At 41.2% G+C, this 15,360-nt stretch overlaps 1 protein-coding gene across 2 annotated transcripts in view; it reads left to right on the forward strand.

Moving 5' to 3' along the window:
* Nucleotides 1-15,360, forward strand: part of TSLIG3B (tRNA splicing ligase complex subunit 3B) — a 48,865-nt gene that overhangs the window by 20,838 nt on the left and 12,667 nt on the right. Inside the window, exons 5-7 of one of the 2 annotated variants that reach the window (XM_075927042.2) lie at nucleotides 4,488-4,568; nucleotides 4,937-5,053; nucleotides 10,693-10,860. In XM_075927042.2, coding sequence (XP_075783157.2) covers nucleotides 4,488-4,568; nucleotides 4,937-5,053; nucleotides 10,693-10,860 — 366 coding nt within the window. The remainder of the gene's footprint in view (nucleotides 1-4,487; nucleotides 4,569-4,936; nucleotides 5,054-10,692; nucleotides 10,861-15,360) is intronic. The other variant, XM_075927041.2, reaches the window with a different exon arrangement.

The following is a 15,360-nucleotide window of genomic DNA, read 5'->3' on the forward strand; positions in this document are numbered from 1 at the left end:
TTGGCTGGACTCCTTCCTCCCTTCCCCTCCCCCAGTATATAGACAGGGTGGGTGGCCTGCTGAAGTGAGTCGGTGGGGAGGTGGAGTTCCCTCCCTGGACCCCATGGTGCAGAGGTGGCTCAAGCATCTCTGGCCCCACAAAATAAAAAGTCATACTCTGCCTGTGCCCAAGATCCCTACTTCAAGACTCCCTCACCCACTGCTGGTCCCTGGAGTTTTTAAATCATGTCAAGGGAGGCCTCAGGGAACCTTAGATCAAACAATTTGAAAGATGAGGGGGAAAAAGGGTGTTATCTTCCTTTCATATGTTTTAGTTGCTATGCAAAAACAGTTTTAGAAAAATGTTTTGGAGTTTACTTTTAAATTGAAGCTAGCATGTTATCTTTAACATGTCTAGTTTTCAGAGGTATGTTTATATGGCATTTGCTAAACCTACTGCATAATGCATACATAATGCACTTGAACACAATCACATTGCTATTAAAGAACATGGCAGATGTGTTCTGTTACAGATACAGCTACAATTTAGGTCACAGGTATTTTTAGTAAAACTCACGGATAGGTATGAGCAGTAAGCAAAATTCAATGTCCTGTGATAGGTCTATGACTTTTATTATATATCCCTGACTATAATGTGGTGCTTTGCACAGGGGGACACTTCAGGTGCTTGGGGGTGAGGGTCATAGCCCAAGGGGGCAGCACCGTGGGTGCTCAAGAGGAGAAGAGGGAATGTTACCTGAGGAGGCACCAGAGTGGTGGGGGGAGGATGCAGCCTGCGGGGTGCCCTAGGAGGTTAGTGGGGCTAGGGCAGACTCCCTACCCAGCTCCTGGGAAGCAGTGACCCCTAACTCCTAGCTTCATGTGCTGACTCCACCCCAAGCTCCCAATTCTGCAGCTCTCACTAGCTAGGAATCAGAGTTAATGGGAACTGTGGGGGGTGGTGCCTGTGGGTGGAAGCTGCGTGAATAGCCCTGAGGTAAGCCTCCCAGGTAAGCACCGCTCTGCAACCCTACTCCCCTTGGTTCCCCTTGGCTGTAAACAGGGAACCAGAGCCAATGGAAGTCATGAAGCTCTGTGGCTGTGGAGCCTGTAGATAGACAAGCCGGAACGGCCCAAGAAACACTGGCCTAGACTCTGTTGATTGTGGTGGTGATGCAGTGTAGGAATACCCAAAATGTTACTACTTTTTAAATTAATGCTGCTTGACTAATAAAGTTGTCTCTGGATGAGTGTGTGTATGTGTATTTTTTTAAACTAACAAAAGTATGGTATAAAAGATAGAGACATTTTCACAGCTCATCAGTTTAATCTCCCAGCAAATACAAGGTTGTTCCCTGTAGTTTGTCTAGCATCTTATAAAGAATGAGGCATTAGAGGACACTTTTTTTTCCCCTCATGAGTCCATTTCTCCAACTTACTCAGTTTTGGTCCTGTTTCCTAGATTCCCTATTACGTCACAATCTTTTTGCTCATGACAGATGCACAGATCTGAACTGAGCATTCCAATTGTGCCTGTCCTATAATGAGCATACTGTCAGTGTTTATGGCTGCTTTCTAATGATTATGGATATGAAGCCCAGAATTATAGTCCCCTTGAGTTACTAACTAGGGATGTAAACATATACATCAGCTTATCAGTTTCCGTTGTGGTTACACGCCGGCTTGCGTTCCTCACTGTGGGCTCTGCCTTATACATTTATACAGCAGAGCCAGCAGGGAAGCTGGCTCACGGCATGTACCTGCTGCTGGCCCCACTCCCGGGGAGGTGACTGCGCTGCAAACTGCGCGGAATAAATTATATAAGCTTTATACTACCGGACTAGCAGTATGTAGAACGATGTACCTGCTAGAATTTTTAATGGTTACATAGTTACAATTTTTAAATTATTTTTTACATTCCTAGTAGTAACCCTGTCCCATTGCAAATTCATGTCTGACTTGCTGTCAATTCTCATGTCTAGATCTCTTTCAAAACCAGCACTTTCTAGGTTTTCTTTCCTACATTATGCTTATTTTAGATTATTTTCCCCCTCTCAGAAGCTTAGGTTTCTATTTTTTCCAAAATGAATCCTATTTTGATACATTTTGCTCTTCTTCATGATATCATTAGAGAATTTAAATTTACATTTGTCTCTATTAGTATGTGTGTGTGACTTTTCAGTTTTGTGTAATTTTAAAATATAATTTAATGTGCCTCTTAGTCCCTCTTCCCATTGATCTCTTTAGTTCACCAACTCTGCCACCATAAAGGTTGTTGTTTTACTATTAAATTCACTATTATTAAAGTTAATAAACTTTAGTTCAAGGCCTTTCAGCCGTTTTTCAAGTCCTGGGATAATACTCATTGAAGGCAGTTTGGCTTTTCAGGCAGATATTGTGATATGGTATAAAAATAGTTTACTAAAATCCAGGCATAGTGACCAGATCCTTGACTATGGCTGAGAGATGCATAGCTCATGTTAGTATATGACCACGTGGCTTTGAAATTCTCCTGATCATGGTATGGTTATACCCCAGAGTGGTACCTTGGTTAAGTTGGACAAGCCTGAAATTGGCTATAAATTAACCAGGCTGCCGATCCCTCAAGGAACCAGCGTAGTTGTTGGGGATCAGTGAGACATAAGGAAACCCCTTGCTATGTCCTTTTTTTCTGATACATAGTCTCAATGTGATCAGCACTGGGGATGGGGTGGAAGATTCTAAACCTCCACTGTCTATCTTGGCACTGGGCAACCAAGGCTAGTGAGTGGGCCACATGAGTGGCCCTCCTTCATCTCAATGGGCTGCACGATTGTGGGCTCCAAGATGATCTCCCCATATAAGCTAGTTTATCTCTCTGTGCTTGCGTATTTAGAATTTGCAGAATGTGCCGATTGGACCGTAGCAGGGGGAGCACATGGCACTCAGTCATTGTTGTGCACATAATCAGCATGAGCCTTGCTTTACTCAAGTGAGAGATACATAACACCGGTAGGAAAAAACCTGTGGATAGAAACCAATGGAATCTGGCTAACCTGCAAGTGGACACTGGTTTTAAAAAAAAAAAGTCTCATGAGCCACATATAGATGGGCTGCAGGTTGCCCACCACTGGTCTAGCTAGTCATTTTGTGCCATTGGTTATTTTTGTGCCATTGGTCATTTTCAGTGTGCCATTGGTTAACAATCTGTTGTATGGTGACATTAAAATTTGACACAACTTTACATTAGTGCTTTCTACTGTTTTACTAATGATGTAAGGGAAAATAAACACAAAACACCATATTTTCCACAAGAAGAATGGGGGAAAGGTGGTTGTTTTTCTTGGGCTAAATAAAGCACTCATATATGAGACATACCGAACAGAAATTTTCCTCTTGATTTTGTTGACACCAAGAAAAAAATATGAATCAAAGATGAAAAGGAAAAGAGGGGAATGAATTAATTCACTTAAATATTGCTATTAAAATTTGTTTCTTAACATGTTGATGCTGTAAATTTTTATTTCTGGCAACAGCCTTTTATAACAGTTTCCTATCAATTATTGTGAAGATCCCATAATTTACATAAAATATGGCAGCACTCTGCCCTCTTACATAAAGGTCTGGAATTGTTGGAGTTTTAGTGGAAAGCGAACTTGGAATTTATCCTTATACCATGTATCTTATACAAATGCCTGAGTGATTACATGCAGATCATTTCAGCCTTGGATCTAGTGTTATAATGGCATCCTTTCTTAATATCATGAGCTGCCATAATTATTCTGCTTAGTGTATAAATGTTCATCTGTTCTAGATTTATTTTGATTTGTTTGGATAACAATTGTGTGCCATTTTGTTAAAAACATTAGTGAAGACATAGTCCCTTCTTCAACCATCCCAGATTTGCCATGGACTGCACTGAATCTTACATAAAGGATCAATTAGCCTCAAAGTCACATAGAAATTATACGGGCAGTCATTGAAATGTTTGAAGAACTTCACATGTAGACAGCTGAATGAAGAGGGAGCTTATATCAAGGTGGTATGGAACAGTTTGTTAGGATGAAATGGAGGGAGGATGCAGATAGATCAGTTAGGAGGAAGATGGAGAAAAGCATGGAGAACACAAGCAAGGCAGAAATTGTAAGCAGGGGTGGTGCTGGTCAGACCTCTGAAGAATGTAGAATCGGATAGTGAAGGAAGCTAGCTACTCCTTTTAGTACTAGTACTTACCTTTAACTTCATGTATAAGGGTGTTGCTCCCAAAATTTTTCATTAGCAATTGCTGATTGGTCACCTGGTGCTGGATCACCTTCTTGTTTCTAGCTGCTACATTGCATTAGATAGGAGTGAAATATTTTTAAAGCTATTTGCTGAGTAGTTGCTGAAGTTGTCCCAGGACTATTATGTAATTGTGAATGGGTAGTGGCCCACACAATTGCAATTGACAACTGGAAGTGATTCATGAGTACATTTAGGACAATGAAATGTTTTCTGAGATGGGCGTGTGTATTTGTGTTTCGTTTCAGATCAAGGACATTCTTTTGAAAGTAAAAAATACTCACGTGGGGAAACCACTATTAACAACACCTTTGAATCCTGATCAAACGGTAAAACCCCTCTCTGTTTTACTTTCCTTGTTTCATATAATGGGCAAAATGAATGCCGATGGCCTTTCTCTTCTAGCTTTTCACATGTTTCCATTTTAATAGTGTGGTAGTGAATGTTTAATATTACATTTGATTTAATGGGATGATATAATACCCTTATGACATCCTTTTCAAATACTTCATGTCCTAGTTTTAGATTGATTTTGATACATTAATATATGCAGTTGGTCACAGTCTAACTTGTAAATGTTTTTTTCATATTTGTCAACTGTTGACCAACACTTTCATTGGCAAAGGCAGGATAGCTTGTAAGGCCTTGGGCATTTTAATGGAATTAAATATTTGTCCCTATTATTGTAATGCTGTAGGAAAGATTGGAAAAAATCAATGATGTCCTCTGCAGTGAATATGAATGTCGTCGTCGGATGTTAATGAAGCGTCTAGATGTGACAGTACAATCCTTTGGATGGTCTGATAGAGCAAAGGTAAACATGATTTATTTTTTGCTTTCTGTAGGTGGCGATGGTCTGTTACACGTCTCCAAGCTCTCTTGCAATGAAAAGTCTTTTGTAACTAACTTTTTTGAGTACTACTTGTAACATACATTCTGTATATAGTGTGGAGAGAAAAGGATTTGATCCAGTGTTCTTCACTTAAAGATGTTAGTTTCTCCCTTTGTTTTTTTTTCTTGAGCTATTGTAGGAAAAAGCTTCAAAGTATTCCACATGCAGAGAGACACCCAGATCTCAGAGAGCTACAGAATCCTTGGGATATTTCTGAAGAACCTAGTAACTCTGAATGCTGCCAGTTAATGAACCCTAAGCTTCTGAACCTAGCACAAGGCCATATTCCAACAGCCATCAGTCTCTCCTCTGCTAGTTTCAATCCATACTCAAGAAAACTCAGGTGGAGTAGCAAATGATTGGTGACAAAATAGAGAACCAATGCCATGATTTGGTGGTGGAAGGCATTGTATGATAGGATTTGTTCAAGAAGATATAAAACTGATGTCCTGACAGCTTATCATTAACTCAAGGACACAAATCACAGTAGTGTTAGCCATAATGTCATCCTGCTATATTCCAAATGAGCCTTCCTACAGTAATTCCTTTGCACATTTAATTGGTTGATGCAGATATTTACTCTCATGATCACTCTTGATAAAATTAACATACAGAATTGAGAATCTGTCCTTGGAAGCACTGGCTCTGAAAAAAGGTTTGGGTGTCTGGTGGATAATGAGGTGAATAGTGGCTTGTACCAAAAAAATTCATCATCGTCAGTAATGCTTTAGAGAGCAAGAAAGGTGGTATCTGTCTCATGAGGAAACTTCCAGATTACTACTCTAGTGTATGCCTGCAGGTGTCATGTTTCTTTCAAAATACTTTAAAAAAGATAATCTGTCTGGAACAAGCCATTTACTTATCAGTAACTGTCTGTTCCACTGTCCTAATTTCTGTATGTTTTCCCATTATGTTTGGGATTTCTGTGGTGTTCACTGTCTTAGTATATAAAAACTTTAAAAAATGAGAGTATTAATCATGCCAGCATCTCTGAGAGGTAGAGAAGTATTGTCATTGGGGTGCATGGAAATGATCACCGATGGAGAATTCACTGCAACCCTAGGTAAATTGTTCCACTGGCTAAAATTTGCACCTTTATTACCATCTGAATTTTTCTAAGTCCAGCTTTCAGTGATTGGATCATATTAAACCTTTTCTCTCCTAAAGAGCCAGTTATTAAACACTTTTCCCCATATACATATTTAGACTATAATCAAATCACTCTTGACCTTCTCTTTGTTGAGCTATATAGTCACTGTAAAGCATGTTTTTAAATATTTTAATCATTCTCATGGCTCTTCTCGGAACTCTTTCCAATTTAGCAACATCCTTCTTGATTTGAGAGTACGAGAACTGGACACTGTATGCCAGGAGTAGTCTCAGCAATGTCAAACATAGAGGCAAAATAACCCTTTCTCAAGCCTCCTAGGTCGTGTTAGCTCTTTTGACTATTGTCACAGTGGGAACTAGTGTTCAGCTGATTATCCACCCTGATTCCCTAATCTCTTTTTTCAGTCATTCCTCCATTTTATAAATATTTCCTACACTTTGTTCCTAGATGTATATATTTACACATAACCATATTTAAAACACGTTCTTCTTTGAGGGGTTGCTCTTGTACATTCCACAGTAGATGCGCTTGTTCGCTACTTGCACCGGTGCTAGAAGTTTTTTTTCTCTTAGCAGTACCCATAGGGGAGCACCTTTAACAACCTCTGAAGTGGCGCTTCCGTGGCACAGTTTAAGGGGCGCTGCACGCTCCCTCCACCTTCAGTCCTTTCTTGACGCCAGTGACAGTACACAGAACTGCCTTTGCTCCAGCTACCCTTGCAGGAGGATGTTGTGAAAACCAGGACTTTAATAGGGTTCAAAAAAGAACTAGGTAAATTCATGGAGGTTAGGTCCATTAATACTTATGAGCTAGGATGGATAGAAATGGTGTCTGTCAGAGGCTGGAAATGGGTGACAAGAAACATATTACTTGATGATTCCCTATTCTGTTCACTTCCTCTGGGGCATCTGACATTGGCCATTATTAGAAGACAGGATACTAGACTTAGATGGACCTTTGGCCTGATCCAGTATAGCCATTCTTATGTGCCTATTGTAGCTCTTTTATCTACCATAAATGTTTTCCTTGTTTTTGTGTATAGTTCCCTAGTAGTATAGTACTTAGATAGTTAATAACTTGTTATCCCTTTCAGGAATCAGGCCAGGCATGCCCTGATTCCCACGCTTCAAATCCTGAGACAATTGCATATGGCTCTTGCCAGTGAGTGATCCTCTTAGGAGTTTCTTGTGATGCTTGGGAGAAGGTCACATAAATGACAAGTGCAAGATTTGCAAGTTTTTCAAGGTGAGGGATGTTTGTCTTTGCTCCCTCCTAATGGAGTTTTTTCTAACTCCAGCACCAGCTAGCTAATCCAACTCTGCACCAAGCACTGTGGCTTCAGTGCAGTATCCTACGGTACCCCACTATTGATGGCTCTGGCAAAGAAGCTGAAGGTGGTGCTCACTGCTCTTCCATAAACAGTGGGATAAATCTGGGGGCAAGCAAAGACTTGTGTTTGGCAACTCTCAGGCCCCCTTGGGCCCCTGCTCAAGCAAAGTGGAGTAGCCCACCCCTCACACAGGTATCCCGGATATTAGCAGGACCCATAGCCACATTCACGTTCCGGTCATGCCAGCAGCTCTGCAGACAGCACTGGACATAATAACTTGTTGATTCTGGCTAGGGATGTTAAAATGTGGGTAAATGTCTAATTGCTGAAAAACCTCAGCAGTTACACGTTTATGTTCACTCATAGCCAGTTCCCCGTGGAATGCACCACTCCCGGGGAACTCGCTGTTGCCCCACAATGCATCAGAGGCGGTAGCATGGGCCATCATGTGGCTCCCTGGAAGCCAGTGCATGCCGGGAGCCAGCTTTCAAGCTGTCTCACTGTGTGTTCTGGCTCCTACCTGCCTCCCTGCACTGCTGCCTCCAATACAGAAGCAGTAGTGTGGCGTAGCCCACGGCTCCCCAGGAGGAGGACAGGAGTCTGAGTGCAACTGATTATATGGTTATATGTTCACATCCCTAGTTCTGGCCATCCAGGCTCCTGCAGCTCTTCGGTCATGGGGAAGCTGGCACTTAGGTTTTAGAGGTCTCCACCTCAGCGGCACCAGACCCTACTAGGGCAAGGGTCCAGGCAGCACTCCCTGGCATGTGACTGCCACTAGTCAGGCTGCAAGATGCAAACTCCACTAACCCCCTTTGGCTGTCAGATTGGCAGCCCAGACAGAGGGATGACATGGCATGACTCTCCAGCATGAGAGTGCGCACCTTCAGTGGCACGCACTCCCTACCAAGGACCAGAAGCACTGTACTATAGATCCCTGAGTCCATAGTACTGCCTGTGTGACTGCTCATGAGAACGGCATGGTTCACTGAATGCATGCCAGTCCCCATCTTTGGTCACTGAGGTTCCTGGGCGTGCACATAGAGGCACCAGGCCCATTCCGCTTCATGGCTCCAGTCACCATTGCAGCATTGTTCACATAGCCAGCGGCATAGATCACCAGCCGCTGCAGATCCACTGGCCGCAGCCGTTCCAGGTGGCAGTCGGGATCCTTGATGCTGGATTCAACATTGTAGGCATGGCACTGCCCTTGATGTAGCTACATAGGATCCATCTGCCTGGGCAGCAATCATTCACATCATAGCCCTGCCTCAGTCTAGGGCTCAAAGGAGCTGCCTCACCAGCCCTTTGCAGCAGGCTCGTCGGACTTATGCTACAATAGCCAGTACGACACCAGTTACAATGGTTGGTACCATAGCATTGGTGGAATCCATGTGGGTTTACCCAGCCTGCCCAGACCACCCATTTGTTGGTGAGGGCCTCGGAGAGATTGTCCATTTCCCTCTCTCATCCCTTCCAGGAAACATCAGTAGAAGGGACTCCTGATAAAGTAGCACTGCTGCTCCTTGAAGGGGTGGCAAAGATCAACATGCCTTGTGGTTAGCTATATCTTCCGTGCCCCCCTTCTCCAGGAGGGCAGAAGTTATGTTATAAATCAGAAAAGTGAGAGACAGTTTATGATGTCAACAGAAGATACACAGAAAACTTACCTAACTCCCAGTTCTGTGGATGAACCAGAAGATTACCTTTTCTTTTAAAGGAATGCAACAGTTTAGGTCCAATTCATTTTAAAACTGGTTTAATGTTTTGCACGTATACTGAAAATGAATGAAGACCATGCACAGATCTGTTTTTAAAAACCTACCCTGTTGTTAGTCTGTTTTAGCTTTAGTGCAAGTACAGATACAACTTCAGTTGCATAAATCTCATTAAATATCAGTGGGAGTCATGCACCTCCATCCACGTATGCTGCTTTCAAAATTGATTCTCAACATTAAACTATTGCTTATTTGTGCACCTTTCGTCTCAGCAGCTAGCATGAACTCTGCACTGTAGGAGAGGAAAGGAAAAGGGAATTATCTTGTTGTAGGGTAAGGATACTACTGCTATATTTTTCCTTGGTCTCCCTCGACACAAGGACATTTTTTCCTATCTTATGACTGCAGTGTGACTGAGTAGAATTCAGAGCAAGGCAACTTTTTATTTAGGTATCTAAATAGGGATGTCAGTGCCTAACTTTAGACACTCATTCCACTCATTTGAGTGTAAGCCAATGAAAACTGCAATGATCAGACTTTAACAGACTTCAGAGGCAGCTGAAGATGTGGACACAGCATGGTAAATAAAGACAAAAAGGTATTACATGTCTGCCTTAAGAACTGAGCTCTCAGAGATGCAGGATAGTCACCTAAAACTAATGGAAACAAAACAAGAGACAGACGGGAGGCAGAGATCCTTCAGCAGCATGGCTAGAGCCCTGTTAATCTGTGGATATTTGCTTTATATCTGTGGATATCCTCATCTGCAGATGTGAATGATGCAGCTATCCACAGCTCATTTTTTCAGTTACAAGTTTTCTATCTAGAACCCTGCAAATTTGCAGATACTCGTTTTATATCAGCAGGTATTCACATCTGCAGATGTTAATGTGGCTCATTTTTGCAAATACATACTGAGAGCATTGCACTAGGAAGAGGTACAGGTGTGCCTTTTGGCTGGATTTGCTGCATGGAGCCATAGAGAGAGAGATGAGGATGGCTGGTGCCCAAAGATCCACTTTTAGGCCTATGGATGCTGTGACTTTCCCTGTAGAACTGTGTAGACCTTGGGATTTGGCACATTAAAAGGATCGCTCAAAAGGGACTGATTACAGCATTAGACAAGACCATGTCAATTTGAGATAGGTAATAGGCTTCAGCATTAACTAAACATCTGCATTACTGTTTTCTTTGTGCATAGTAGCTGATTGTTGGGAGTGAGGCCAAAGGCATTTGTGAGTGGCTAGCACTGTTTTTACTACATTGAGTGTCTAAACTATGTGCTCTGTGTAAACTCACACTGATTATAAGTTACCAAATGCACACTAAGTACACCCATTGAGTATTTCTTTTCTGTACAAGAAATACTTAACTGAATTATATTTTACTTTTAATCTTTTAGGTTAAAACAGATGACATAGCAAGAATTTATCAGCCTAAGCGTTATGCACTATCTCCTAAATCAACCATTACATTTGCCCATCTCCTTGCTGCTCGAGAAGACTTCTCAAAGATCATTAGGACAAGCAGTGGATCTACTCGAGAAAAAACAGCCTGTGCCATCAATAAGGTACTTTTCTTTCTCTTGTGGATTTCACAGAGCTATCAGAAGTATAACAACTAATAATATATTATTACTAATGAGATCCTTAGCAAGAATTCTGATTTTTTTTCTCATCCTCTATAATGCTGTTATCCTTTGTTTTTGCAAACTACCTGTATTTGGTGCACTAGAAAAGGTAGGGCTGCAGCACTCCATAAGCATCGCTACAACTCAGTTGTCTTAGTTTTTGTTAGAGTACACTGCACGCTCCTTTTGGTGGTCTATAGAGTACATACACTACACCCCTATCTCACGTGGGTATAAATAGCAGTGTGGATGGTAAGGCATTGCGCCAGCAAGTAAAGGCTTTCCTGAACCAAATGGATAAGTACCCAAATATAAACCCTATAGGAGTCTCTGCTCACCTATGCAGTGCTTTTCCCGGTCTACACTGGTGTTTCCAGAAGTGCAGTGTCCCACTGCTTCCCTGGTGCAATGAAAGACTCCAGCAGAAAGGAATGGCTCTGGCAGTTCCCCACTGATGAGCTTTCCTGCCCTGACTCTCCCCTGCAAGAGCCTTTCACTGTTACATGTAACTACACACTTCAGAATGAACACAGCCTGCTTTTCATTGTAGTGTGTAACTGCACATACTTTTTGTGCCAGAGGTGTGGACTCTATATGTGGATGGTAGATAAGAATAAGATGAGATATGGATGAAATAAGATCTGAGATAAGAATGGATGAAAAAAGGATTTAGAATCTCATGCTTCCTGCAGTTGTATTCCTTTGTTACCCTTCAGGGAGCAGGCACCAATCTGTCAGTCCTTAGGGCTGACAAATGCATGACTCTTCTTCTGGAAAACTCACCTCCTAGTAGTACAACAGACAGTCCACAATTCCTGTTTTCCTGAGCAGGTCTTGGAACATGGAGTGAGCTTGAGTCTGAGAATGTACAGTCTACTTCAGGATCCCTTATTCAGAGGAGAGCAAGTCCTTTTGGGATAAAGCTGGGAAATAGTTTCATCCCTGTGGATATAAATAACAGAGTTTTTGCTTCAGATTCCAGACGAGAGCTCTGCATACCTCTAATATTTACAAAAGCATGTATTTAAATTGAGGTGGGAATTATAAAACAAGATTAAGAGACCCTATAATCTGTCTCAAATATTTTGTGCTGGTATACAACCAAAAACCAGACTGTCATCCTCCCAGTAGTTGAGTTAGCCATTGTTAGCCATATGAGTTGGCCATCCATTCAAAGGCAACTTTTTACTGAAAGAACCAGCTAAACCTCTATTACAGTTCTGTAGGGTTGGCAGGTTCCCTATCCGAGAACCCACTGAACCTAAGGGAAGAAGGATGGTCTTGTGATTGATGCACCAGATCTCAGGAGGTCTGCGTTCAATTCCTGGGGATCTTGTGCTAATCATTTAATCTCTCTGTATCTGGGTTTCCCTTCTGTAAAATTGGGGATATACTTCACATTTTTGTTGTAAAGAAAACTAATTGAATGTTTCTGAATGCGATGATGCTGGGAATCAAAGAAGTATCTAGCCCATACCAAAGGACCATTATTTCTAGGTAAGATGTGATTGTGTCTTCCTCTTTGCTTTATACTGCAGAGTGTTTAGCAAAACCTCCCTGAGAGCAGGGCTGCCAGCTCCACTCCCTTGGAGCTGGGAAGAATTTAACCGATAACAATAACTGATAAGCATCAGTTTATCGTTTAATCAATTAAAGGCGAACATCTCTAGCTCTGAGCCTCTTTTAATGCTTCTAATTCTGTGGTCAGGGCCTTGGCATTTCATGTTAATTTAATGAGGCCAAGTTTTCTGCTCAATCACTTGGCTTATTTTCTACTACTAGACTCTTCTGTGTGCGTGCGTGCGTGTGTTAGTGTTACCAGAGGCAATTTTACCCACCATTCTCCTTTATACTGTTTGGCTCAAAGACGATGATAGCACCAGCAGCCTACTGCTTCCATTCATTCTTAATAAAAGTAGTAGTATTTTAGAGCAAGACCAAAACTGAAGTAATCTGCTTCATCCTCCTCTTCACTGAAGACTTGGCCACAGATTTGATGTGAAGTTTAGGAGTTGGGGACTAATTGGCATCAATGTTCCCTTAAATCTTTTCCATCCATGTGCAGAATAAATTTTATGTACACTGAGGCAGCCACCAGTAGAAACGAAAGCCTAGCTGTGAGTGCCCTACTAATCAGTTGGGTGGCATTTGATTCTCCTGAGCGGTCGGACAAGCACTCAGCTTACAGGGAACACTGATTGGCATCTTTCCTCACCACCCCTTTGTTTGGAGACAGGCTAACACATTCTGTCAGCAGTTGCAGGCTTATATCCTACAAATGAATCTAAAAATAATAGAAAAGGGAGGTGCAATACAGTTCAAACCACTATCTCTTTTAGATTCTCTGTACCCTGCCCTTTTCAGGGAACCCACTCGTGTTTGTACTTGTTCTTCTGTTTAGATGTTCAAAAATTGCTTCTGATGGGAGTTGTAGCGGATATTCCATTACCTCTATGGTATTAAATATTTCATTCAAAATATATCTGGTTCAGAAAAAAGAGGGTAGGTCTGTTCCAATTTGAGAGTTAAGAAAATTGAACATGTTCATCTGGAAGTTTGTTTCCCGTAGTTTTCCTCATTCATGTAAACTCAAGCATGAATGGGTTTATACTCAGTCAAGTGGTCAGAAATATTTCTCTTTAGTGATAGGACAGATTCATTTTCAGTACAAAGCCTTCCCACTTGACTTTTCTGCATCTCCTAAGGCTTTTTATGAAGTACCTTTCTGTACTAGCAGCATATGTCAGGAAACAAGGTATTTTTGTTTGCCCATATTTAGATTAGTGTTTGGTGAAGTCAGTTTTGCACATGTATTTACTGAGTCGCATTCACTGCAGAACTTTCCTGCTTGCAGATCTGATTTTGCTTTTCAGTATCAGGAAGTCAAATCTCTATACAACTCAGATTATTTGTATAGGACCTGATCTAGTTGTGGTAGCAGGAAAGGCTTTTCGTCACAGAGGAGAAATTTCTGAAAAGATTGTTCTCAGTATAGAACTTTGTGGTCTTCAAACCCAGAAGATATCTGTCTGTCTTAGGCTTATTGGACCTCATGCTGGCAACAACTGATGTCACCAGAATGCTCGTGTCAGAATGGCTTGTTTGCATTTGGACAATCTAAACCAAGGGTCGGTAACCTATGGCACGGAACCAGAAACGGAGCATCAAGACAAGGAAGTGTTAATGGTTTAGATTTACAAACACCTAAAGAGACAGGTGCCTAATGGGAGTTGCGTGTATTTTCATTTGACTTTTAATGGGAATTAAACATCTGGGGTTTTCTGGACTGCAAAGCAGGTTAGGCATGTATCTGCCTTTACAGGCACTCAAATACCTCTACTATCTGGGTCTAGATCTAAAAAACAAAGCTAAATGCTCTGATGGAACTTGTCAACAAAAACAATAACTCATGATTTTTGCCTATGTTACCAGAACTGGCTGAAATATGATACTTTGTTTTTCCCCTCTGTAAAAATAGGTTATTAACTTATGAATTTGATTTAATTTCAAAGTGTGTCAAATGGACCCATTTTTTATTTTTTCCCTTTTTCAAAATTTCCTACGTCTTTTCTATTTCCTCCTACTCTCCAAAGAAGTTAATGAAATTTTTCCTTAAAAAAAGCCCCTCCAAAAACTGGCACTAACTAGTTTATAAAAGACTTTGACGTTTGAGTTAGTGAAAAGGCATGACATTTTTTACACAAGAGGAACCATTTTGACAATGTCATCTGTTTGGGATGAGACAGTTTTGTTTTAGAAAAGAGTCCTTTCCTGCTCTCTAAAAGTAAAAAAAAAAAAAAACTTAAATAATTTAAACCTGCTCAGTTTTCCATTCAGACACTCGGGTGCATCCTCATCTCTCCTTAGTGCTCCAAGGAGGTGTGTGTGTTCCACACCTTACAGCCTCGAGTTTTTAACTAAAGTGAAGACCTACTCTTCATTGCACTAGTTCAGCTAAAGATAGTGTGTGTATGTCTTCTTGAGCTTTAACTTACACCTCCAACTGTAGTGTACCTCAAGAAGTCTGTGATGGAGCCAAGAATTAAGCCTGTGTATCCCTAAGTAAGAAAAAGATTCTTTTAACAGAATCTTTTTTGGAGTGTTGCAGATATATAAAACTCTGATCTTAATGATTTTTTTAAATCATGTGTTACTAAAACAGTAAGATCTACTTATTTATTTATTAATGAAGCTGCTGTAAATAGGACTAGTATTGACTTTAAAAAGCATTGATGGCACGCAGACCCATAAATAGAAGTGAATACGTTAAATCTGGCACACCACTTCTGAAAGGTTGCTGACTCCTAATCTAAACATTACTATGTAACAGATCATTCTAGACTTCTTGATGTGGTGGACATAGATCCAGTATTCTGAAGGAAGCTTTCTTCAATCCTTCTCCACCATCATTCATGATCATTCCAAAAACATCACATGATG

The sequence above is a fragment of the Pelodiscus sinensis genome, chromosome 5 (genome assembly GCF_052426305.1).
Source record: "Pelodiscus sinensis isolate ZL-2025 chromosome 5, ASM5242630v1, whole genome shotgun sequence".
NCBI classification, from domain to species: domain Eukaryota; kingdom Metazoa; phylum Chordata; order Testudines; family Trionychidae; genus Pelodiscus; species Pelodiscus sinensis.